Source organism: Scyliorhinus canicula, chromosome 20 (genome assembly GCF_902713615.1).
Source record: "Scyliorhinus canicula chromosome 20, sScyCan1.1, whole genome shotgun sequence".
Classification (NCBI taxonomy): Eukaryota; Metazoa; Chordata; class Chondrichthyes; order Carcharhiniformes; family Scyliorhinidae; genus Scyliorhinus; species Scyliorhinus canicula.
In genome coordinates, this window is record NC_052165.1 from 35,557,298 (window position 1) to 35,583,559 (window position 26,262).

The 26,262-nt window shown below is 49.0% G+C and overlaps 1 protein-coding gene across 7 annotated transcripts in view; it reads left to right on the forward strand.

Moving 5' to 3' along the window:
• Positions 1-26,262, forward strand: part of LOC119955196 (tetratricopeptide repeat protein 41) — a 102,132-nt gene that overhangs the window by 70,568 nt on the left and 5,302 nt on the right. For all 7 annotated transcript variants that reach the window (XM_038781184.1, XM_038781191.1, XM_038781190.1 and 4 more), the window contains exons 11-14: positions 5,331-5,511; positions 5,995-6,142; positions 8,461-8,610; positions 9,813-9,946. In XM_038781184.1, the coding sequence (XP_038637112.1) occupies positions 5,331-5,511; positions 5,995-6,142; positions 8,461-8,610; positions 9,813-9,946 (613 nt within the window). The remainder of the gene's footprint in view (positions 1-5,330; positions 5,512-5,994; positions 6,143-8,460; positions 8,611-9,812; positions 9,947-26,262) is intronic.

The following is a 26,262-nucleotide window of genomic DNA, read 5'->3' on the forward strand; positions in this document are numbered from 1 at the left end:
AAACCTCTGATCCGAACGCTGTCAACAGTGTTTTCCATTCTATACACCCCTGCTGCCGCAAAACCCACCTCAGGGCTTTGTTATTGGCGGGGCAGGAAAATCCCACCAAAGAGAATGACCGGAAAATTCAGGCCTAGATGTAGGAAAACTGTTGGGGAATCTAAAACTAGGGGGTCATAAATCATACAATGGTTCAGCACAGAAAGAGGTTTTATGCTCCGTTATGACCAGAGGAAATAGGAGTAGGAGAAAACCATATAGCCCATCGAGCCTGCTTCACCATTCAGTATGATCATAGCAGATCTTCGACTTCAACTCCAATTTTCTGTCCACACACATCCCTCGATTCCCTGAGACACCAAAAAACTTTCTATCTCAGTCTTAAATATATTCAATGATTGCGCATCTAAAACTACCTGGGGTCAAGAATTCCAAAGATTCACAATCCTTTGAGTGAAAAAGTTTATCCTCATTGCAGTCCTAAATGATCGGCCTCTTATCCTGAAACTGTGTCCCCTTGTTCTAAATTTCCCAGCCTGGGGAAACAAGTTCTTAGTCCCACCCTGACAAGTCCCTTCATAACCTTGAATGCTTCAAAGAGATCTCCTTTTAGTCTTTTAAACTTCAGAGAATATATACCCAATTTATTCAGCCCTTCATCATTGGGCAACCCTCTCATTCTAGGGAGCAAACTAGTGAACTTTCGCTGTACCTCTTCCAATGCAAGTATATCCTTAAATATGGGAAGATGATGGTATAATGGTAATGTCACTGGACTAGTGGTTTAGGTTTACGGACTGGGACATGGATTCAAATCTCACCACAGCAGCTGGTGGAATTTGAACTCAACAAATGTTTTTAAAATTGAAAGTTGATCTCCTTTTGGGAAGGAAGTATGCTGGTTAGGGTTTTGACAAAGGACTCAAAATGTTAGCTCGTTTCTCTCCCTACAGATGATGCCAGACCTACTGCGATTTTCCAGCATTTTCTATTTTGGTTTCAGATTCCAGCATCCGCAGTAATTTGCTTTTATTAAAATACTGTCTGTATTTAACCCTAATATATGTCAATTAGATCTCTCAATATCTTCTGAATCGAGAGAGTATAGGCCTAAACTGCTCAATCTCTCTTCATAAAACAAACCCCTGTATGACAACGACATGGCATACCTTCTTTAAACGCCCTGAGGGCCGCATCTGGATTCCAGGTTGGGCCTTGCATAAACCTGCTTTGTATCATCAACAAACCTAGATAATAAGTCATTAATAAGATTGTAAATAGCTGAGACCCTCACACTGATCCCTGCAACACTTCACCGGTACCCTGTGGTGCGACCATCAATTCACTCAGAGACACGAGTTGAAGTAAACTGTGGCTTTAATCGGCTTACAACTGAGCCTGCCTGGGACTGTGCTGAACTGAGGGCGGACTCGCAGGACCGCAGCACTTATACTTCCTGATGGAGGCGGAGCCCTGTACATGCTCCTCATCTCCTCCTGTGGGCAGAGCCGCGCAACGGCTCACAGATGGAGCCCACAGGGACACAGTAATGTACAGTGTGAATTATAGTGGTTACACATTCACCACATTCACCCCCTGTTAAAAAATCAAGTCCGGCGGGGGTGTCCTCAACCAGGATGGAAGCGAGGCCCCCGTGGTAGTTCCCCTCGGGAAGACAAATAAGTGATAAGTTAGCACTGTTGCTTTACAGCGCCAGGATCCCGGGATCGATTCCCGCTTGGGTCACTGTGTGGAGTCTGCACATTCTCACCTTGTCTGCGTGGGTTTCCTCTGGGTGCTCCGGTTTCTTCCCACAAGTCCCAAAAGATGTGCTTGTTAGGTGAATTGGATATTCTGAATTCTCCCTCAGTGTACCCAAACAAGCGCTGGAGTGTGGCGACTAGAGGATTTTCACACTAACCCTCATTACAGTGTTAATGTAAACCTACTTGTGACAATAATAAAGATTATTATTAAAGTGAACAAAACAGGCCCAACGTAACCAAAATGGCTTCAATTCTCTGCTTCCTGTCTGTTTACCAGTCCTCTATCCACAAAAATATTATCACCCTTAACTCCATAATCCCTTATCTTGTGTATTAACCATTTTTGTGACACTTTATTGAATACCTTTAGAGACACAAGTATACTACATCTGCCCTACTAGTTACCTCCTCAAAAATCTCTATAATAAAATTGTCAAACATTTCCCTTTCGTGAAACCATGTTGACTTGTTCTAATCATTTCTAAATCCATCGCTAAGAGTTTGTTAATAAGAGATTCCAGCTCTTTCCCAATGACTGATGTCAAAATAACTGGCCTCTCATTCCCTGTTTTCTCTCTTCCCGCTTTCTTGAAGTGTGATGTTACATTTGCTAACTTCCAATCTGTTGCGGAGACAGGAAGGTTGTGGGGTGTGCACATACCACCATCTGACCTAATTAATTCCCTCCCTAACTCCAAATGCACCATGAGAGAGGCCATAAAATTGTGAGCTCTACTTGGTTCCATAGATCATAGATCATAGAATTTACAGTGCAGAAGGAGGCCATTCGGCCCATCGAGTCTGCACCGGCTCTTGGAAAGAGCACCCTACCAAAGCCCACACCTCCACCCTATTCCCATAACCCAGTAACCCCACCCAACAGAAAGGGATATTTTGGACACTAAGGGCAATTTATCATGGCCAATCCACCTAACCTGCACATCTTTGGACTTTGGACTGTGGGAGGAAGCCGGAGCACCCGGAGGAAACCCACGCACACACGGGGAGAACGTGCAGACTCCGCACAGACAGTGACACAAACCGGGAATCGAACCTGGGACCCTGGAGCTGTGAAGCAATTGTGCTGACCACTATGCTACCGTGCTGCCATACCAAGTCAAATTGGTCATCTGGGAGGAAAGGGAGAACAAGAGAGACGCTCAGTTAAGTGATCCATCCTGTGATCCTTTATCCCTTCCAATAACCCTTGTCGTCCTGGTCCGTGAAGCTGACTATCCTACACTGTCTCTGGTGGCCAGCAATTGCCTGCTGTCCATCACATCTCATCGCTTTACATGGTCACTGCCCTCGCCCTCGCCCTTCCTTAATATCAGCATCAGTGGGGTTCATCATGTGTTGGGGCAAATGGATGCCCATGTGAACCTTGAGGCCTGTTGGACCCCCCAGGACATTCAGGTGGTCACAGCTGTGAGGCCTCCCCTGACTGCTGAGGCATCTGGCCATGTGGCTGAAGGCTATTGCTAATAGGAAATGGAACAGATGAGGAACAGCGCATGTCGCAGGAGGCTCCGCCTCAACAAGAAGATGGTGCGGCACCTGTGCCATGTCCTTGCGGAATTGGCACCATGTAGAGAAGGAGGACCATCAAGGTCACCACAGCTCTGAAATTTTACGTCTAAGGATCCTTCCAGGTCTCGAGCGGGGACCTATTTGGCTTCTCGCAGGCCACAACCCACAGCTGCGTCCGACGGATCATGGATGCCCTGTTTGCCTGGGTGGAAAACTACATTGACTTTGACCAAGCCCATCAGGATGCCGGGCAGGAGGTTTATAATAATAATAATAATAATAATAATAATCACTTGTTGTCACAAGTAGACTTCAATGAAGTTACTGTGAAAAGCCCCTTGTCACCACATTCCGGCGTCTGTTCGCGGAGGCCGGTATGGGAATTGAACCCGCGCTGCTGGCCTTGTTCTGCCAGCTATTTAGCCCACTGTGCTAAAGCAGCTCCTTCACCATTGCTGGGATGGCACAGGTCCAGGGGGTAGTGGATGGCACGCATGTCGCCTTGCACTCACCGGGCCATCTGGGAGTGCCCTACGTTAACAGAAAGGGGTTCCACTCCCTGAACATACAGCTTGCGTGTGATCACCAGATGAAGATCATGCACGTGTGTGCACGCTTCCTGAGGCATGCCCACGACAGCTACATCCTGGGTCATCCACAGCCTGTTTGAGAATCACCCTAGGATGGGTGGCTCTTGGGGGAAATGGGGTACCCCCTGAGGACCTGGCTAATGACCACTCAGGATGCGGTTCCGGTGCCTCGACCATTCTGGTGGTGTACTCCAGTACACCCCTGGAGCGTCGCCCATTTTTTGGTGGTCTGCTGTGTCCTCCACAACCTCGCATAGCAGCGGAGCTGGTGATGAGGAAAATGTGGCCACGTCCGAGGAGGAGGACGAGGATGATGACACAGCGCCGGACAGCAGGGGCTGGAAGATGATCCCATGGAGGAACTATAGCACCAGCCGGAGGTTGCAGGACAGATGGCAGCGGTGAGTGTCTGGAAAACACGGAGGGCTAGGGAGCTCCTCATGCTCACTCGATTACATAGGACATGGTCTGGTCAGTCTACGATACCTCCCCCCACTCCCATCACCCACCCTCCCAGGTCTGTGTAACAGCATTCCAAGGTGCTGAGGCTGTCAGCGGGTCACTGTCGAGGGAAAACCCACTCAGAGCTGAGCACCAGTGCCCCTCAATCTATGCCATAGTCTGATTCCTGCCTGTCTACTGAGTGTTCGTTCACACCCATCACCTGCATGTGGTGTGCCTGGGGATTGGGGGGGGGGGGCATGCATCAAGGGTTTGGAGGTTGGCTCGCATTGCGGAAGAAAGTGATAGAGTCATAATACTGGTTGTGGTCAAGGATGTTTAGGTGTTTTACAATTCCCCACTCTCCCGATGGTGGACACCCCCCCCCCCTCCCCCACACCCCCTAACTAACCCTCCCCAGTACCTTGAGTGCTCCTCGATGTGCTTTGCCCTCCTAGATCTACCAATACATCTAGGTGTCTCTCCAGGATGCACATCAGATGCTTACCTCGTCCCGTGGCCTTCAATGCCCCGGCAGGCGTCCTCTGAGTCTCTGGGGCTGCACAGCCATGGAGCTTTGTTCCGGGTGCTGCCTGTGAGACATGGCCTTATCTAAGGTGTGGAACTCGGAGAAGCCACTCCATGGGGTGGGTCTGGGTTGGCATTCAGTGCCCGCTCCTTCCAGTCGGTGCCCATAGGGCCCAGGGGGGGTTGACCTTGGGACAGAGAGGAAGCTGGTTCGAGTCCCAGAGGAGAATCATGGCGGGGGGGCCCTCTGTCAATGGCTCCCTAACCGGGGAGGGGGGGGGGGGGGGGGGGGCTCTGCCAATGGCTCCCTAATCGCGGGAGCGGCGCCGGTCCGAATTTCCGGTTTGGCGACCATTCTCCGCAATTTTGGCGTGGAGGCTCAGGGAATCCAGCCCACAGTCTTTACATATCATTCTTGTCTTTTTGGAAAGTCTAATAGCATCTAAATATGGAACATGTGCTTTATTGATTTCAGTCATGCCCTCTGAGCCTGAAGGATACAGAAATGTATTTTAAAGTGCAGTACAGCATTGGAAAGCAATGTGTCAGTGTGGGCAACTTACAGGACGCAGAAAAGCATTTTCGAAAGGCTTTGCACAGTATCGATTATGCACCAAAAGGTATCAGGAAACATCTGGATATAATAAAGTCCACAGGTAATGCAAGTAATATTATGTATCACTTGAAAAATGTATTTTGCACCAGATTCCTGATAACACTAATAAAGATGTAATGCTTTTGAAAATTCTGTTAATACTATAAACCACAATAAGCCAATTTACATCAGGGCTTCCTAATTCATGTAACAAATCTCTCACCAGTCTGATTTTAATTTCACGCAGGGAATATATATTTGTTCTGAATCTTTGATTTCATTTTGAGGCATATGAATGAAGATTTGTTCAGTTTTCCCCTAAATGCAACTGGACATTAATGGAAGTCTTAGGTACTACATGGGATTGAACAACGTTACTGAGTCTCTGTGTTGCTAAATAGCATCAGGATTCACGCAAAGCATATACTGATTTACTTTATTTGTAGCAATAAATTGGTATAATTGTGCTGCATTTTTAAGTTACATTTTTAAAAATGTGTTGGTTAATGAACAAACCAAATTCATTACTAATTTGTCTTTACAGCACAGTTGTTGTTTAAATTGGCTAATTTAATTATGCGAGGAGGATCAACTGAGATTGGTGACATCCTGCATAAGGCCAGGAGAGCTACTAAAAAGATCTGTGATCCATGTGCAGAAGCAAATTTAAAAATTCTTGAAGGTTTCCGAAAGTGAGTTTGTTTATTTGTTATTTTTCTTTGTCTTTCATTCAGTTGCATTTTCCATCAAAGGATTCAGGCATGAAATTTGGATCTGTGTCAATGCCAGAGAGGTGCTTTCAAGGCGATTGTCCACCTGGGGTGCACACTGCGTCACCAGTTGCTTCCAACACAGCCCATATGACACACCACCTTGTGAAGGGCAGTTGTGCAGATGACCTTCTGAGTGCCAGAAGCAACTGACCCATGCTATCATGACATTTCATACCCTTACTGGCTGTGTGACGCCTATTTAGACCATGCAGGTTCATTCGATGAATTTGCACATGTTAGTGCTCTGCACTGACTTATGTAAAAAAGCCAGGTAGCCAAGTTGTAAGTACAGTAATTTTGAAGACTCTTTGCTATTGCAAAGTGCGTGAAAGTACTCTGAAGTGCTTTTGGAGGATTCCTGGTTTTGACGGGGAAAATTGTTGTATCCTCACAGGAAGGATAGATGCTGCAAAATGGACAAGCTTGACATGATATGGGGCTGTTTAGCTCACTGGGCTAAATCGCTGGCTTTGAAAGCAGACCCAGGCAAGCCCGGTTCGATTCCCGTAACAGCCTCCCCGAATAGGCGCCGGAATGTGGTGACTAGGGGCTTTTCACAGTAACTTCATTCGAAGCCTACTCGTGACAATAAGCGATTTTCATTTTTCATTTTCATGATGCCCCTTGTCAGTTGGAGCCTCTGTGCTTCATGACGGTGGCAGGAAGCTGTCCACCATGCTCCCAATGCATCCAACATCTTTGAGTGCATACCAATCAACGTTCTTCTGCATGGCACCCCATCAAGGTCTTCATCTGAGGCCTCTGCAGCAGAATCTGTCTGCCACCTCATCCCCGAGTGAACTACATCATGAACAATCCTGACTACAGCCCATTTATGCCCAGTGACAACTCAAGCTGATCCCCCGAGTCTTTAAGGTAGGTCAGAGCCAGTACTGGCTCCATCATCCATGGCTATTTTGGTTATGGTCTCAACTGCTCTTTCCTATCAGCACACCATAACACTTCACATCCTTGTCTATCAAAAATCTGTCTAACTTTGCCTTGAAGAAATTCAATAACCCAGCCTCCGCTGCTTTCTGGGAAAGGAAATTCCACATAGTTATGATCCTTTTGAAGATAAACATTCTGCTCATTTTAATGAGTGGTGTAGTTTTTAATTGAAGCGGGCTTTGCCATAGCTATTTTGACAGAGGGTGTGTGTGTGATGAAGTGTGTATCTGTCAAAGGAAGGATCTCTAGTTAAATGGACCCTGGCAGGAGACAGAATGACTGCGCTGTACATCAGTTCCTGAGGCTTCACTAACCACAAGACTCTAACTCTTATCTAGAGGTCCTGCTGTGAGATCTGAGACTTTAGTGAGGTGAGGGAGGAAGAAGCCATTTTAATAATAATAATCATAATAATCTTTATTGTCACAAGTGAGCTCACATTGCAATGAAGTTACTGTGAAAAGCCCCTAGTTGCCACATTCCGGCGCCTGTTCGGGTACACAGAGAGAGAATTCAGAATGTCCAAATTACCTAACAGCACGTCTTTCGGGACTTGTGGGAGGAAACTGGAGTACTCAGGAAACCCATGGGGAGAAAATGTAGACTCAGCACAGACAGTGACCCAGCTGGGAATCGAACCTGGGACCCTGGAGTTGTGAAAGTAAGGTGCTACCGTGGTTTTGTCAATCAAAGCAGGCTCCAATGGAAGTGACTATGTCAGCATCAGATGTGGTTCTTCAATCCTGGATGCGGTGCTCCAAGAGGTTTAAGGACTTCAGGGAGTCAGAAGGTGAAGTTGCATAACACTTTCAGGTGCCGAGTTCCACACTCAACTTTCTCAGAATTCTCCTGCACAACACTCCTCAAAACATGTCTTGCTCCATTCATTCCTCACAGCCTCACATTCCCATCTTAAAGGCCAAGACCAGCACTCACAGCACTATTTTTAAGAAGAGCAATTTGGTCACCATTTACCCCTCAACCAATGTCACTAAAAAGAACAAGTGACCTGGTCAGTATCACATTGCTGTTTGTGGAACCTCTCAAATCGGTTGCTACATTTCCAATGTTACAGCAATTTCTCCAGTTCAAAAGAATTTCATTGGTTTTGTGTGCTTTGAGCTATCCAGAAATTGTGTAAGGTGCTATTTAAATGAAACTCACATTTTCTTTATAAAGCTTTTAAATTTGTCTTTTCCAACTTTTTGAATTCTAGTGCATCACTTTTAAATAAGGTTAAGCCTCAATAAGATGTATGATTAAAATTAAAATTTCTTTCTTTTTAGAATCCATGTCAGTAAACTTTTTGAAGCCGAACAATATTTTCAGCAGGCTTTAGATATCAGACAAAAATGGTACGGTAAACTGCATCCCATCGTTGCTGAGGTTCTGGAACCCCTGGCAGATCTGCTGTGCTATCCTGAATACGCAAGGAGGTAAATGGTATAATATTTCTCCCTCCCTAAAAAAAGTAAAACTGTGAAATATTTTATGGTGAAAATCTGACTTGATACCAATTTTATTGCAGTAGTGCCATGATTGTGTAGCACAAGTACATTACTGTAGTCGCATAGGTGTCATTCTCCCAAAAGAGAACAAAGTCCCCTTGAGAGCACGTTTAGCCGCGTGTTTCCCAGCAATCGCAGTGCCGAGAAACATATGGGTATTCAACACGTGGCCGAGGCCGCATATAGCCCCATTTTGTCCAGTGAGGAGCTGTCTGCCAGAATTCCCCATTGTAGCGAGAGGTTGTGATGCCATTTTTAAAGTCCCCGTTTAAGGTCCCCGTAACAATCAGCGACCTCACCCCCCTAGCCCGAATGCAGTATGGAAGGTACTCCACCATCTCCCCCAGCACCACCCAACACACACGCCAGGCAACCCTAGCCCGATCGTGCGTGTGCAAAAAATGCCAGCTTGGCACCTTGGCAGTGACAACCTGGCATCTTGGCAATGCCACTTGGGTACCTTGGCTGCCTGGGTGACAGACTATCACCCAAGTGGTACCAGCAGTTCTGGGACACCACCCTACCCAAAAGGGATGCAGCTGGGGGCCTCCAATCCCTTGGGAGACACCCACGAGTGCCCTTCCATCTACATAGAACATAGAACACACAGTGCAGAAGGAGGCCACTCGGCCTATCGAGTCTGCACCCACCCACTTAAGCCCTCACTTCCACCCCATCCCCGCAACCCAACAAGCCCCCTAACCCTTTTGGACACTAAGGGCAATTTAGCATGGCCAATCCACCTAATCTGCACATATTTGGACTGTGGGAGGAAACCGGAGCACCCGGAGGAAACCCACGCAGACACAGGGAGAATGTGCAGACTCCGCACAGACAGAGACCCAGCGGGGAATCAAACCTGGGACCCTGGCGCTGTGAAGCCACAGTGCTATCCACTTGTGCTAGCGGGGAAAAACAAAACCAATTAGGAAGGTCATACAAATGAATTCAATAAAAGCTAAGGTATAACTCTTGAGCCTTTTCCACCACAGATTAGCCTTGAGTATGGCTTTCACAACCACACATGGTTCTGCTGCTTGCAGTTTATGAGGTCAGGCTATTCATTGGGCAGCTTGGCTATTCAATAGATTGTCTCTATATCCTGTAAGTGTTGTTTCCTTAATTTGCAGCTTAGACTGGAGTCAAGCAGAAGAGTTTTACAGACAAGTAGCCAAAATTCAAGAGGACAGTATGAAGCGGGCCAGATCTTCACAAATTAGAGATCAGATCAATCTCAGTCGAGCCCTTACTATTTATAAACTAGGTAAGATAACCACATATTTAGATAATTGCCACTTTTCTTTCCACGTGCATAAGTAATTTCATTAATAGTTTTAACTTGTCGCTCTGTGCACTTTACAGTAGTGGTACAAGGTGAGCTATTCACAAATCATAAATTGCACACAACTTTGCACACAACCAGTTTTGTAGGTGTTGAGCATATTTGGGTCAGTCTTATAAGGTATTTGTAGTATTAAGTAGTTCAACAGTAAGTATTCATTAACTACTAGAAACTACATACGGAGAGTAAGTGAAGGTCTAAGCTAGGAGCTGTCTCCATGCTTGGTTCTACACACAGTTCTGTCCAACACTACACTAACCCCTAGGTGCAGGTCATGTGTTCTCTTACATCACTGTATGGGTGGTACTGTTCTCAGTCCCACGTTAACCCTTTATATGGCAGACACTGGGCAGAATTTTCTACTACGGTAACTGGGGGGCTGGGAAAAGTTGTGCGTTTCCCACTGGCTGTCGTGACATGTTTCCGTGCCAGATATTCCACGTTTAAGCTAGTTCAATATGCATGAACATGAAATACGCCGTATCTCATGGCACAGCAGCCTGGGATTCGTCGGCCCTCCCGTTGTCTCATCCGATCATCTTTTGGACACCAGAAGCTGCGGCAGAGAGCAGGCCATGTACTCTGACATCACCCACCCTGTATGACCGTGTTCTTGCTGCAAAATCACAGAGAGGAGATTTCTCTATTTCCTAGCTCCGAGCAAGAAAGTAACAGGACTGTGAAGAACTGAAAATGGATCATTTTAAACAAAGAAAAAATTGAAATCGAGATCAAAGCAGTATGAAGATGTTTTCTTCAGGAATGTCTTTGTTAATTGAGCCAATGCAATTCAGGATGCAAACCAATGTGTGTTATATGCAGGGAAGTACTGGCAAATGAAAATTTAAACTCTCAAAACTTCCAGATTTCGAAGGCATTTGACTGGCAGCGCTAGGTGGTGGAGAGGCCTCATGGGCTAGCTCTGTTTGCACCCCCGTCTCATGGAGTAGCCTGGGCGCCATCGGTCATGCCGAGAGAGGAGGAGATGATGGGGCCAATGCCGGTGACTCCCGCAGCACCTCGGACCTTCCCCCATTCCTGTCCTTAGTGCATCACATGGGCAGCAGTCAGACCAGAGCGGCACCACGCTATCTGGGACACCCGAGCAGCAGCAGAGCCCATCCAGGTCTGGTCACTCCAGAAGACGGCCGCAAAGAGGAACCCAGGTCACATGGCAAGAATCGCAGCAGGCCGCCTCCACTCCTGATGTACCACCTGGGGATCCACCTAGGCATAGCGTTAGGGCCCGTAAGGCTAGAAAAGTGGATAATTGGCACATATGCAGGGCACAGTTTAGCGATAGGGGCTAGAGCACAAATTCTCATTAAACACCCTGTGCACAATGTTACAACCTGCCTCGGTGTTCTGTCAGAAGGGTGTGAGAAGTGGGCTGGTCTTATCTGGCTGCAGAGGGACGGGGATGGGAAATGGGCAGATGTTGGGGGTGGGCTTGGCTCACTGCATGGGTGTCAACCCCCATCATCACCACCCCAGAGATCTGATAGGACTGTGGGATGAATGGCCAGCTCACATGCAGGGATCACCCAGGTGAATGGTGGAAAGCGCTACCTTGGGCAGGAGTCAGACGTTGTCAAACAATGTGGAGCACCAGAACTCATCATCATCCTCCATTCCAAGCTCCAGACCCACAGAACGGTTGATCATCATCTTCCATCCCATGGACCATACCCTCTGTTACGGCCAACCCACAGTCCACACCCCAAAGTACGGCAGGTATGTATCATGGAGGGGGTTTATTGGGAGGGGGGGAGGGTATGGGGTGGATTGCAGTGTCCATGCCCCTACCCAGTTTCCTCCGCCCCCCCCCCCCCCCCCCCCCCCCCACCCCCTCCCAGTGGGTGAACCCAATCAGAGCTTCCTATACGTGTTGACCCTGGTGCACATGTTGTGCGGCCTCCTGTGCCTGCCTGGGCCCCATGTCCTGCCCATCCTCAGCCTCCACTGCATCTTTTTAAAAAAGTAATTTTTATTGTCACAATTAGCCTTACATTAACACTGCATGAAGTTACTGTGAAAAATCCCGAATTGCCACATTCCGGCGTCTGTTTGGGTACACGGAGGCAAAATTCAGAATGTCCAATTCACCTAACATCACATCTTTCGGGACATGTGGGAGGAAACCGGAGCACCCGGAGGAAACGCACGCAGACACAGGCTGAACATGCAGACTTCACACAGACAGTGACCCAAGCTGGAAATCGAACCTGGGACCCTGGAGCTGTGAAGCAACAGTGCTACCCACTGTACTACCGTGCCGCCCATTGTCTTCCTCAACTAACGATGACTGGCGTTCACCCTCTTCCTGTAGAACACTACCATCTGCAGGTGCTCGTAGGGTGACGATCACCCCCGGACCTGGGCATTTCGGCGATGGCAGCAAACCCTGCTCCCGGACATCCTGGTGGGCATGGTCCACATTGAAATGGATATATTTTTCAGACTGGGCAAATAGGGCCTCCATGATGGCGCGGATGCACCTGTGCACCCCTGGCTCACCGCTCACCGTCTGGAAGGACCATGTGGCTTAGAACTTCGTGGCGACCATCACTTTGACGGCTACCGGGAGCAGGTGTCCTTCAGGTCTCCAAAATTATGAGGGGCATAGACAGAGTGGATAGTCCGAGGCTTTTTCCGAGGGTAGAGGGGTCAATTACTAGGGGGGCATAGGTTTAAGGTGCGAGGGGCAAGGTTGAGAGGAGATGTACGAGGCATGTTTTTTACACAGAGGGTAGTGGGTGCCTGGAACTTGCTGTCGGAGGAAGTGGTGGAAGCAGGGACAATAGTGCCATTTAAGGAGCATCTTGACAAATAGATGAATAGGATGGGAGTAGAGGGATACGGACCCAGGAAGTGTAGAAGATTTTAGTTTAGACGGGCAGCGTGGTCGGCTCAGACTTGGAGGGCTGTGTCATAATATACACATCAGTATATGATGGTGCAGAGACACACACTGACTGACACACTGCAAGACCAATCAACACACACAACACAGCAGTCAATCACCAGTTAGGGCACGGTCACTATAAAACCAGAGGGCACTAGTTTTCCTGCTCATTCAGGATGCAGCCTCTGAGACAGACAGACAGTCAGTAGCACCAGCATCCACCATGTGTGAACAGTATAGGCCTGTCAGGTTAGGCATAGGTCTTCAATCAATCTAACATAGTGTCGACCCACAGTGCAAGTATGTTCAACAGCTCTTAAGTTAACAAAATAGAGTTGTACTATTACAAGTGTTGGTAGCCTGTCTATGTTACTGCTAAGGGAAACGCAGTCTCCACAGATCCAAAGTACCCAACACCTCATGGTACCAGTACGTGATGTTAAAGTTTAATAGACCTACCTTCAAGTGATCTGCCTTCCACCAGCAATCAGCCATCCGGTAGTATGGACCGCGTCCGCCCTCCACCGCTGCTCCCCATCACCGGCAACCTCGGTGCGAACTGGAAAATCTTTAAACAACGGTTCCAGCTTTACCTCGAAGCTACAGACCTGGAAGCTGCTTCAGACGCCAGGAAGATTGCTCTCTTCCTTTCCACGGCCGGAGACCATGCCATCCATATCTTCAACTCTCTCACTTTCGCTGAAGGTGAAGACAAGTCCAAGTTCAAGACAGTCAAATTCAGACTACTCAAATTCGACAGTCACTGTGACATCGAGGTAAATGAAAGTTTTGAGCGCTATCTTTTTCAACAACATTTGCAGGGTAAGGATGAACCTTTTCAATCTTTCCTCACCCACCTTCGCATCCTCGTGCAGTTCTGCAATTACGGCTCCACCTCCGATTCGATGATCGTGACCAGATCGTTTTCGGCGTGCAATCGGACACCCGACGCCAGCTGCTCCTCAATGTTAAACAGCTCACCCTTGCAATAGCCATCGAGACCTGCGTTCTGCAGGAACATGCCACTAACCGATACTCGCACGTTCAAGCGTCTGAAACGGCGCAGCAAGGTCCCCACGAGGCAGAGCGGGTGCAAGACATTAAACAACTCCAGGGCCTAGGCCTGGATGAGGGCGGCCATTTCGCGCGCTTTTTGGGGACTCCCACGCGTGCGCGCACTGACCGAGGGGACGGCGACGCCGAAGATCGCACTATGCAGGCGCGCACTATGTACGACCGCACCGCGTATGCGCAGTGGTGCACCGAACGTTCTGACGTCACGACGTATGGCAACTGTGGCTCCGCCCATTTAAAGTGGCAATGTCCTGCAAAATCCCGACGCTGTCTCCAATGTGGCAAGCTTGGCGACTATGCTGCCTTATGCAGGTCTGCTCAACCTACTACCTCTCGTCGCTTCAACCAGCCGCGCAGTGATGTCCGAGCCATCCAGCCACCAGTCAACGATTCCGACTCCGACCTGATTCCGGACCTTGACACCGAGGACCCTAAAGCACCATTTCGGGTGGGCATTATCACCAAACACAAGATGCTCCCGAAGCCAAAAGCCAAGTCTCACAATATTCAGCATTGATCCGGACAATGAGTGGTGAGCCACCCTTACGGTCAACTGATCTGCATCCGCTTCCGCCTGGACACCGGCGCTTCAGCCAACCTCATTGCGCGGTCAACCTGCCAGCTTCTGGACTATAATGGTAATGCTATTGCTGCCAGTAGCTCTTGATAGCTTGAAGTGTCACACCGGTCATTAAAGGCTAACCTGCCATTCGAAATAGTGGGATCCTCTAAAGTCTCCCTGCTCGGTGCTCAAGCGTGCAAACTCCTAAACCTTGTCCAAAGGGTTCACTCCCTGTCAGCCGCTGAAGCTTCCGCATCTCAGGATGGTGACTTTCGGGCACAGCTGAACGTCATCATCAACCGATACCATGGTGTATTCGAGGACATGGCAAACTCTCATACACTTCTAAAATCTTGTTAAAACGAAGTGCCACGCCTGTGGTGCACGCTCCTCGCAGGGTACCAGCACCCCTTAAGGACCGTCTTAAGCAGCAGCTGCAGGACCTCCAGGACCAGGGCGTAATTTCAAAAGTTACGGAACCGACTGACTGGGTCAGCTCAATGGTGTATGTGAAAAAACCATCCGGCGAATTACGTATATGTATTGACCTCAACCGCAATATTATGAGAGAACACTATTCCATTCCAAAGCGTGAAGAACTCACCTGCGAGATGGCTCACGCCAAATTTTTCACCAAGCTAGACGCATCCAAGAGGTTCTGGCAGATCCAACTCGAAGCATCCAGTCGGAAGCTCTGCACCTTTAACACCCCATTTGGCCGGTATTGTTATAACCGGATGCCGTTTGGCATCATCTCTGCATCGGAAGTGTTCCACAGAATTATGGAACAGATGATGGAAGGTATCAAAGGGGTTCGAGTATATGTGGGTGACATAATCGTCTGGTCTACCACCCCGCAGGAGCACATTGATCGCTTCCAACGCGTCTTCCGACGAATCCATGAGCATGGCCTCCGCTTCAACAGGGCCAAATGCTCCTTTAGTCAAACAGAAAGTAAATTCCTCGGAGACCACATCTCACAGTTTGGCGTGCAGCCGGATGCTGACAAGGTGTCGGCCATTAAGGCCATGAAGACACCGGAGGACAAGAAGGCGGTCCTCCGATTCCTGGGCATGGTCAATTTCCTGGGGAAATTCATCCCTAACCTCGCCTCCCACACCTCAGCTCTCAGGAACCTGGTCAAGAAGACAACAGAGTTCCAATGGCTCCCCGCCCACGAACAAGAATGGCGGGAACTCAGGGTGAAGCTGACCAAGGCCCCGGTGTCGGCATTTTTCGATCCGGCCAAAGAAACAAAGATTTCCATGGGTGTCAGTCAGTCCGGCATTGGAGCAGTGCTCCTTCAACGTGATGATGCCTCTTCATGGGCTTCTGTCGCATACGCGTCACGTGCAATGACGCCCACCGAACAGCGCTATGCGCAAATTGAAAAAGAGTGCCTGGGCCTTCTTACCGGAGTCATCAAATTCCATGACTACGTCTATGAACTCCCAAAGTTCATAGTCGAGACAGACCACAGGCCACTGGTCAATATCATTCAAAAAGATCTTAACGACATGACGCTGCGCCTGCAGCGCATTCTCCTTAAACTCAGGCGATACGACTTCGAGCTAGTCTACAACCCGGGTAAGGAGCTCATCGTCACCGATGCACTCTCCCGATCTGTCACCACACCTTGCGACCCAGCGGGCTTCATGTGCCAGATTGATGCTCATGTGGCATTCGCCGCATCCAATCTACCCGCCACGGATGAATGACTCATCCAAATTCATCGCGAGACGGCCAACGATCCCCTGCTCCAACGTGGCAGACGGGTGGCTCATGGGCCAATGCCCTCAATTCTATAATGTTAATGAGGACCTGGCGGTGGTAGATGGAATTCTACTCAAGTTGGACAGGATCGTCATCCTGCACAGCATGTGCATCCTCGTCCTTGAGCAGCTCCATGAGGGCCTCCAGGGAGTGGAGAAATGCCGCCGACGGGCCTGTGAGGCAGTGTACTGGCCTGGAATCAACAAGGACATAGCTAATGCCGTTCTCAACTGCCCAACATGCCAGCGATTCCAGCCTGCTCAGCCAAGGGAAACCTTGCAACCCCATGAGTTGGTCACGTCCCCCTGGACCAAAGTGGGCATCGACCTGTTCCAAGCGCTTGGCCGGGATACATCCTCATAGTGGATATTTCTCAAACTACCCGGAGGTAGTTAGGCTGCACGACCTCACCTCAACTGCGGTCATCCGTGCGAGCAAGGAAACCTTCACCCGCCATGGCATCCCGCTCACGGTCATGTCCGACAATGGCCCGTGTTTTGCCAGTCAGGAATGGTCCAATTTTGCCAAACAATACAACTTCACGCATGTCACGTCCGGTCCCCATTACCCCCAATCCAATGGCAAAGCAGAAAAGGGGGTGCACATCGTAAAACGACTCCTGTGCAAGGCGGCCGATGCAGGATTCGATTTTTACCTTGCCTTGTTTGCTTACAGATCCGCTCCATTGTCCACCGGCCTGCCACCAGCTCAATTACTGATGAATCGCACGCTACGGACGACGGTGCCGGCCATTCATTTTTTTTTTTTTAAATAATTTTTATTGAGAAATTTTGATTTTATACAACAATAACGCACCTTAGTAAAATACCGAAAATAACAATAATATTAACAATCATATACATTCGCCCCATCCCCATGAACAACCCAGCATTTTAACAACAACGCAAATTAACACACTATAAAGTTACAGAATAAACACTACAATAATGCACCCCCCCCTCCCCCCCCGGGTTGCTGCTGCTATTGACCCAGTTGCCTACATCTGAGCCAGGAGTCCAGAAAAGGCTGCCATCGTTTATAGAACCCTTGTATTGATCCTCTCAGGGCAAATTTGACCTTTTCCAATTTTATAAATCCCGCCATGTCACTGATCCAGGTCTCCACGCTTGGGGGCCTTGCATCCTTCCATTGTAACAGAATCCTTCGACGGGCTACTAGGGACGCAAAGGCCAGGACACCGGCCTCTTTCGCCTCCTGCACTCCCGGCTCCACCCCAACCCCAAAAATCGCGAGTCCCCACCCTGGTTTGACCCTGGATCCAACCACCCTCGACACCGTCCCCGCCACCCCCTTCCAGAATTCTTCCAGTGCTGGGCATGCCCAGAACATATGGGCGTGGTTCGCAGGACTCCCCGAACATCTGGTGCACCTGTCCTCACCCCCGAAGAACCTACTCATCCTAGTCCCGGACATATGGGCCCGGTGCAGCTCCTTAAATTGGATGAGACCAAGCCTCGCACATGAGGAGGAGGAGTTGACTCTCTCCAAGGCCTCCGCCCAAGTCCCGTCCTCTATCTGCTTCCCGAGTTCCTCCTCCCATTTAGCCTTCAGCTCCTCCACTGACGACTCCTCCACCTCCTGCATTACCTTATAGATGTCAGACACCTTCCCCTCTCCTACCCACACCCCCGAAAGCACTCTGTCCATCGTCCCCTGCGAGGGCAGCAAAGGGAATCCCTCTACCTGTCGCCTAGCAAACGCCTTTACCTGCAGGTATCTGAACATGTTCCCCTGGGGAAGGCCAAATTTATCTTCCAGTTCCCCCAGGCCCGCAAACCTCCCGCCAATAAACAGGTCCCTCAATTTGCTGATGCCCGCCCTTTGCCATCCCCTGAATCCCCCATCCGTGTTCCCCGGGATGAACCGATGGTTGCCACCCAGTGGAGCCTCCATCGAGCCCCCTGTTTCCCCCCGATGCCGTCTCCACTGTCCCCAGATTCTTAGGGTCGCCGCCACCACCGGGCTCGTGGTAACCCTCTTGGGGGAGAGCGGCAACGGTGCCGTTACCATGGCACCCAGGCTTGTACCTCTACATGACGCCATCTCCATTCTTTTCCACGCCGCCCCTCCCCCCTCCATCACCCATTTACGCACCATTGACACATTGGCTGCCCAATAGTACCCCAGAAGGTTGGGCAGCGCCAGCCCGCCTCTATCCCTTCCTCGCTCCAGGAATACCCTCCTCACTCTCGGAGTCCCATGTGCCCACACAAAGCTCAGAATACTGCCGGTCACTCTCCTAAAGAAGGCCCTGGGGATAAATATGGGCAGGCACTGAAAAAGGAACAAGAACCTCGGAAGCACTGTCATTTTGACGGACTGCACCCTCCCCGCCAACGACAATGGCAGCATGTCCCACCACCTGAACTCCTCCTCCATCTGATCTACCAGTCTGGTAAAGTTATGCTTGTGGAGAGTCCCCCAGTCCCTGGCCACTTGCACCCCCAGGTACCTAAAGCTCTCCCCTGCCCGCCTAGGCGGGAGCCTACCAATTCCTTCCTCCTGGTCTCCAGGGTGCACCACAAACACCTCGCTCTTGCCTAAGTTTAATTTATAACCTGAGAAGGTCCCAAACTCGGCTAGTAACTCCATCACTCCCGGCATCCCTCCCACCGGGTCCGCCACATACAGTAACAGGTCGTCGGCATACAACGACACCCTATGTTCCTCTCCACCTCGCACCAAGCCTCTCCACCTCTCTGAATCTCTCAATGCCATTGCCAGCGGCTCGATTGCCAGTGCAAACAACAAGGGGGACAAGGGGCAACCCTGCCTGGTCCCTCGGTAAAGCCGGAAGTACTCCGACCTCCTCCTATTTGTGGCCACGCACGCCATCGGGGCCTCATATAGCAGCCTTACCCATCTAATGAACCCTTCACCAAATCCAAACCTCCCCAACACCTCCCATAGGTACGCCCACTCCACTCTATCGAAGGCCTTCTCCGCATCCAGCGCCACCACTATCTCTGCCTCCCCCTCAATCGCCGGCATCATAATGACATTCAGCAATCTCCGCACATTTGTGTTCAGCTGCCTTCCCTTCACAAAACCTGTCTGGTCCTCATGCACAACCCCTGGCACACAGTCCTCTATCCTGGTGGCCAGGATTTTTGCCAGCACCTTAGCATCCACGTTGAGGAGAGATATGGGCCTGTATGACCCACACTGCTGGGGGTCCTTGTCCTTCTTTAAAATTAACGAGATCAGCGCCCGTGACATCGCCGGGGGCAAAGTCCCCCCTTCCCACGCTTCGTTGAGTGTCCGCACCAGCAAGGGGCCCACTAGGTCCACGAACTTTTTATAAAATTCCACCGGGAACCCATCCGGCCCCGGTGCCTTCCCTGACTGCATCTGCCCGATCCCCTTAACTAGCTCCTCCAGCTCAATCGGCGCACCCAGCCCCTCCACCTTCTCCTCCTGCACCTTCGGGAAAGAAAGCCTGTCAAGGAACCTCTCCATTCCCCTCCTCTCCCCCGTTGGCTCCGACTGGTACAGTTCCCCGTAAAAGTCCTTGAAGACCTCATTCACCTCTACCCCCTTCCGCACCACATTCCCACTCTTGTCTCTCACTCCTTAGCCGCATCCCGCTTACGGAGCTGATGAGCCAGCATCCTACTCGCCTTTTCACCATGTTCGTACACTGCCCCTTGTGCCTTCCTCCACTGTGCCTCAGCCTTTCTAGTGGTCAGCAAATCAAATTTAGCCTGCAGGCTGCGCCTCTCCCCCAACAGTCCCTCCTCTGGTGCCTCTGCATACCTCCTGTCCACCTCCAGCATCTTTCCCACCAGTCTATCCCTCTCACTCCTCTCGCTCCTCTCCCTGTGTGCCCGGATGGATATCAGCTCCCCACGAATTACTGCCTTCAGGGCTTCCCAGACCATCCCCACCTGAACCTCCCCCGTATCATTCACCTCAAGGTACCCCTCAATATTTGCCCGGACCCTCCTACACACCTCCTCCTCCGCCAACAGCCCCACATCCAACCGCCACAATGGACGTTGGTCTCGCACCTCCCCCATTTCCAACTCTATCCAATGCGGAGCGTGGTCAGAGATTGCAATGGCCGAATACTCGGCCTCCTCCACTCTCGGAATCAGTCCCCTACTCACCACGAAGAAATCTATCCGAGAGTAGACCCTATGTACGTGGGAGAAGAAAGAGTACTCACGTGCCCTCGGCCTCACAAACCTGTGCCGGCCATTCATGTCCCGGACTTGGACAATGTTCCGTTCCTTCGCCGAATGCAGCTGTCTTGGGCCCAGCACAAATCTGCATACAACGCCCGTGCCACGGATCTCCCTGATCTGGCTCCTGATGACGAGGTCCGTGTCCAACTTCCAGATGGTGACTGGTCCGCCACCGCTGTGGTGCTCAGAAAAGTGGCCCCCAGGTCATTTTTGGTTCGTCTACCAGACGGCTCTCATCTGCGCCGAAATATGCGGGCACTACGACTCCTTCCTCGCTCGCCACCAGATCATCATGTCCTGCCTCGCCATCACGACGAGCCCGTTAAGGACTTTGCAGATCTCCCTTTCGCTCTGCCACCCTCTGGGTCTGACACAGTCCCGCCCATTTCAGACGAGGCGGCCGCTGACCCACCCTTGATGCGGTCAACCAGAATTCGTCACCCACCTCAGAGACTGATTTTATGAACTGCCTGAATTCATGGACTCTCTGAACTCATTAACTGATTGTTTTGTTGCATTGTTTGATTAACTCACTAGTTTGTACATACTGTTGTTCTAGTTATTTTTCTGTTACATACTATCCATCTGCACTAGACACCTTCCACTGTAAATATCTTAGAGTTTATGTACATAATATTGTAAATATGCTCACAAATGCCACACATAATTAGGAACATTCACATCATACATTATTTATTACCACGGACACACTTTTTAAAAAAAAAAGAGGGGATGTCATAATATACACATCAGTGTATGATGGTGCAGAGACGCACACTGACTGACACACTGCAAGACCAATCAACACACACAATACAGTAACCAATCACCAGTTAGGGCACGGTCACTATAAAACCAGAGAGCACTAGTTTTCCCGCTCATTCGGGATACAGCCTCTGAGACAGACAAAGCCCACAGTCAGTAGCACAAACATCCACCATGTGCTAGCAGTATAGTCTGGTCAGGTTAGGCATAGGTCTTCAATCAATCTAACATAGTGTCGACCCACAGTGCAAGTATGTTCAACAGCTCTTAAATTAATAAAATATAGTTGTACTATTACAAGTGTTGGAAGCCTGTCTATGTTACTGCTAAGGTAAACACAGTCTCCACAGATCCAGAGTACCCAACACATCAGGCTGAAGGGCCTCTTCCTGTGCTGTACTGTTCTTTGTTCTTTTGTTCACATTCCCCTGTCAGGGCAGATATGTTGCACTGTTCCACCGCTCAGCCTGTGTCTTCCACATGCTGATACGGCAGGTCCTTGAATGAGATGCAGTGGTGGCACACACAAGCACTCATGCGGCGCTTCCTTTGCCTGTTGAGCAGATGGCTCTCCATCGTCACTGGCTGCCTCCTGTTCCTCTGGAGCTGCTGCAGTTCCCACCTCCTCGAGCAACTCTGACTCAGTGCTTTCCCCAGGGGGAAAAGGGGGAAGGCCATCATTGCTGGTTGAATTCCAATATCCATTGTCTGCAGGGAGAGTGGGAAGGATGGGACCTGTCTGCGTACAAAGTCCCGCATCTTTATGTACCTAAAGTCATTTCCCCTTACCAGCCCAAATTTCTCTTCCAAGCCCCTCAAACTCGCAAAGCTCCCCTCCAGGAACATATCGCTCACCCCCGCCCGCCGCCATGTTCGAAACCCTCCATCTACGTTCCCGGGGGCGAATCGATGGTTATCACATATTGGAGCCCAGACAGACGCACCTACCTCCCTACATGCCTCCTCCACTGGCCCCATATCCGCAGGGCTGCCCCCACTACCGGGCTGGTGGAGGACCAGGGCTGCCAAAGTGGTGCTCCTGCACGAAGCCGCCTCCACTCGCTCCCAGATAGACCCGTACCCACCACCCACTTCCTTATCATGGCTATGTTCTGTTTCTTGATTTCTAAAAGCACAAGTGAACCTCGCCATCAGGAATTCCCCAAAGTGGAGGTGGAGAATCGCGGAGGCTCTGGAAAATACCAGATCGGGCCCGCTAATGATATGCAAATGGTGTTTACTGTACGTGCAGAGTGGAACGCATTGATGCCGCTATCAAGGCACCAAAGAATTGCAATTTGGCGTGAACCCGGCGCCCACCACATTTCGGCATCAAAACCGATTCTCTCTTCAATCACCTTTCCCGACTTCGTCATCGGCTGACGGAGAATCCCGCCCATGAACTTTCTTTACACCAGCGGAAAACTGGTTTTTGACCATTCTCCACATTTTCCCTCGCTGTCACGGGACCAAAAAATCCCGCCTCCATTTACAATAACCAGTTAATTTTAAAAAATCATACACAAACTAGCAACAGAGTTGCAGGAGAGAAACTGCAGAAACCTACTCCACAGAGAGCCATCTGGTGTTCAGAGTCTGCAAATACATTGTGACAGTTAACATAGTAAAATTGACTGGAAACCACTGGTGGGCAATTTATGAAGCCAAATAATGACAGAAAAACATGATTACATTTTTACTGACTTAAAATAAGATACTGTAGACTGAGAAACTTTTTATAAAATTAATTTACGGGATGTGGGCATTGTTAGTTAGGCCTGCATTTATTGCCCATCACTGGTTGCCCTTCAGAACGTGATGGTGAGTTGCCTTCTTGAACCGTGGCAGTCCTTCAGGTACAGGTACACCCACTGTGCTGTTAATGAGGGAACGGCAATATATTCCCAAGTCAGGATGGTGAGTGACTTGGAAGGGATCCTCCAGTTGGTGGAGTTCCCAAGTATCTGCTGCTCTTGTCCTTCTAGATGGTAGTGGTTGTGGATTTGGAAGATGCTGTCTAAGGAACTTTGGGGAGTTGCTGCAGTGCATCTTGTTGATGGCACGTACGGCTGCCACTGTTCCGTCGATAGTTGAAGGTTTGAATGTTTGTGAAAGGGGGAGCAACCAAGCGGACTGCTTTGTCCTGGATGCTGTTGAGTTTCTTGAGTGTTGTTGGAGCTGCACCTTACATCCAGGCAAGTGAAGAATATTCCATTACAATTCTGACTGGGGCCTTGTAGATGGTGGACAGGCTTTGAGGGGTTAGGAGGTGAGTTACTCACTATAGGATTCCTAGCCTTTGACCTTTCCTGGTAGCCACAGTATTAAATGACTAGTTAGTTTCTGCTGAACGGTAATCCCCCAGGATGTTGATTGTGGGGGATTCAACGATGGTAATGCCATTTCATGTCAAGAGACGGTGGTCATATCCTCTTGTAAGAGATGGTCATTGCCGGGCAGTTGTGTGGCGTGAATGTAACTTGCCACTTGTCAGCCCAAGCCTGGATATGGTCCAGATCTTGCTGCATTTGGACATGGATTGCTTCATTATCTGAGGAGTTGCAAATGGTGCTGAACATTGTGCAGTCATCCACAAACATCCCCACTTCTGACCGTATGATGGGAGGTCATTGATGAAGCAGCTGAAGATGTTTGGGTCTAGGACATTACTCTGAGAAAATCCTGCAGTGATGTCCTGGAGCTGAGATGATTGACCTCCAATCACCACAACCATCGACCTTTAGGCCAACCAGTGAAGGATTTTCCCCCTGATCCCCATAGACTCTAGTTTAGCTAGGTCTCTTTGATGCCACACTCCGTCAAATGCTGCCTTGATGTTAAGGGCAATCACTCTCACCTCATCTCTGGCATTCAGCTCTTCTGTCCATGTTTGAACCAAGGCTATAATGAGGTCAGGAGCTGAGTGACCCTGGCGGAACCCAAATTGAGTGTCCTTGAGCAGGTTATTGCTGAGTAAGTGCCGCTTGATAGTACTGTTGATGACTTGTCTCTGTACACGGTTGTTAACATTTCTACATGTGTGTAGTTTAGATTTAAGTGGAAGAAACCGCACAAGCTATGGGTAAAACAAGATGATGCACAAAAAGGATAGCAGCCTGTAAGGAAAAAATATATAATTTGAGCTATAAGCCATCGTATCTTTTGAGAGACTACAAACAAAACATTAAAAATGGCGGGCAGCACGGTAGCATTGTGGATAGCCCAATTGCTTCACAGCTCCAGGGTCCCAGGTTCGATTCCGGCTTGGGTCACTGTCTGTGCGGAGTCTGCACATCCTCCCCGTGTGTGCGTGGGATTCCTCCGGGTGCTCCGGTTTCCTCCCACAGTCCAAAGATGTCCAGGTTAGGTGGATTGGCCATGCTAAATTGCCCTTAGTGTCCAGAATTGCCCGTAGTGTTGGGTGGGGGTTACTGGGTTGTGGGGATAGGGTGGAGGTGTGGACCTTGGGTGGGGTCCAGGAGCCGGTGCAGACTCGATGGGCCGAATGGCCTCCTTCTGCACTGTAAATTCTATGTCTATGTCTAAAATACGGGTTTTTCCCATTTAAGACGGAGATGAGAAGGAATAACTTCTCTCTGTGGATAGTTACTCTTTGTAATTCTCTTCCACAGGGATTAGTGAAGCCTAGGGCATTTATTACATTCAAAGCTCATTTATACAGATTTTTGATCTACAAGAGAGTCAAGGTTTATGTGAGCAGTGTCATGTGAGAGTCCCTTGAAGAAAAGTGTGTTTTATCAAATGGCTGCAGTGATGTCATTGTGTGGGTGGAGCAGGGCTGTGATTCTGTCTTTTACTTTTGTTTTGAGCTGGAAGCTGCTTTGTGTTTCACTTTCATTTTAGGTAGTTGGAGAGCTGCATTCAAACCAAGCAGATGTGTATTGATCTCTCTCTCTGCGTACCAAAAAATGTCTCCAGATCACTTGATGATTTCAAAGTAATACCTGTTTCTGTAAGGAATGCAAAGCCTTGGTCTTTGTTAAAAAGGGTTTTTGACTTATGGATGTTGTTAGGAAAGTTATTAAGGGTTACCAATGGAGTATTGTATTGGGGGAGTATCAATGTTGGTAGTTGATAAGATGTTGACTGTGTGTTTATAAAATGTTAACTGGATTCATAGAACAAACATTGTTTTTGTTTAAAAATACTTTAGATCTCTGTTGCATCACACCTATAAATGTGCTCCCCATAACCAAAATCTATTAAAAGTTGTGGGTCAGGTGAACTCCATGATATACATTGGTGATCTCTAAACCCTGGCCCATAATAAATTGGGGGCTCATGGGATAAAAGTCTATCTTTCGTGGTTGGGTTGACTTAGTGAACTTAAAGACAATGCTGGATGAGCATATTTGTGTTTGCTTTTCAGGTGTAGTATTCCAGTTAAGTAGGGAGTGTGTGGTGGACAATGGCTGTTTCAGAGGCTCGGAAGTTTTTGGGGGTGGAGAAAGTCACACACAGTACCTTACGAACAGAGACTAAAAGAAGACTTTTGGATTTGGCAGAAACATTGCAGTTAACGTTACCTGAGAGCATTCGAAAAGAAGAGGTCCTTTCGGCGATTGCTGAGCATTTAAAATTGCCTGAGCTACAGTCTGACTCATTAGAAATGGCAAAAAATTTAGTTACAGATTAAACAACTTAAACATGAAAAAGAATTAAAGCAGCTTGAATACGAAATGAGGGAAAAAGATAGAATAGCCCTAGCAGAACATCAAGAAAGAGAAAGAGAGGTACAGATCATGGAAAAAGAAAAAGAGATGAAAGGGAAAAAGTGAGTGAGGAAAGGGAAATACAGAGAGAGTTTGAACTTCAGAAAATGGCCATGAAACATGACAGTCAGTTAAAATTGGCGGATGTAAAAGGAAACGTAGAGTTTGAGGATATTGATAAAGATAAAGAGAAAGAGTGTCATAGTCGAAGTCTTGGT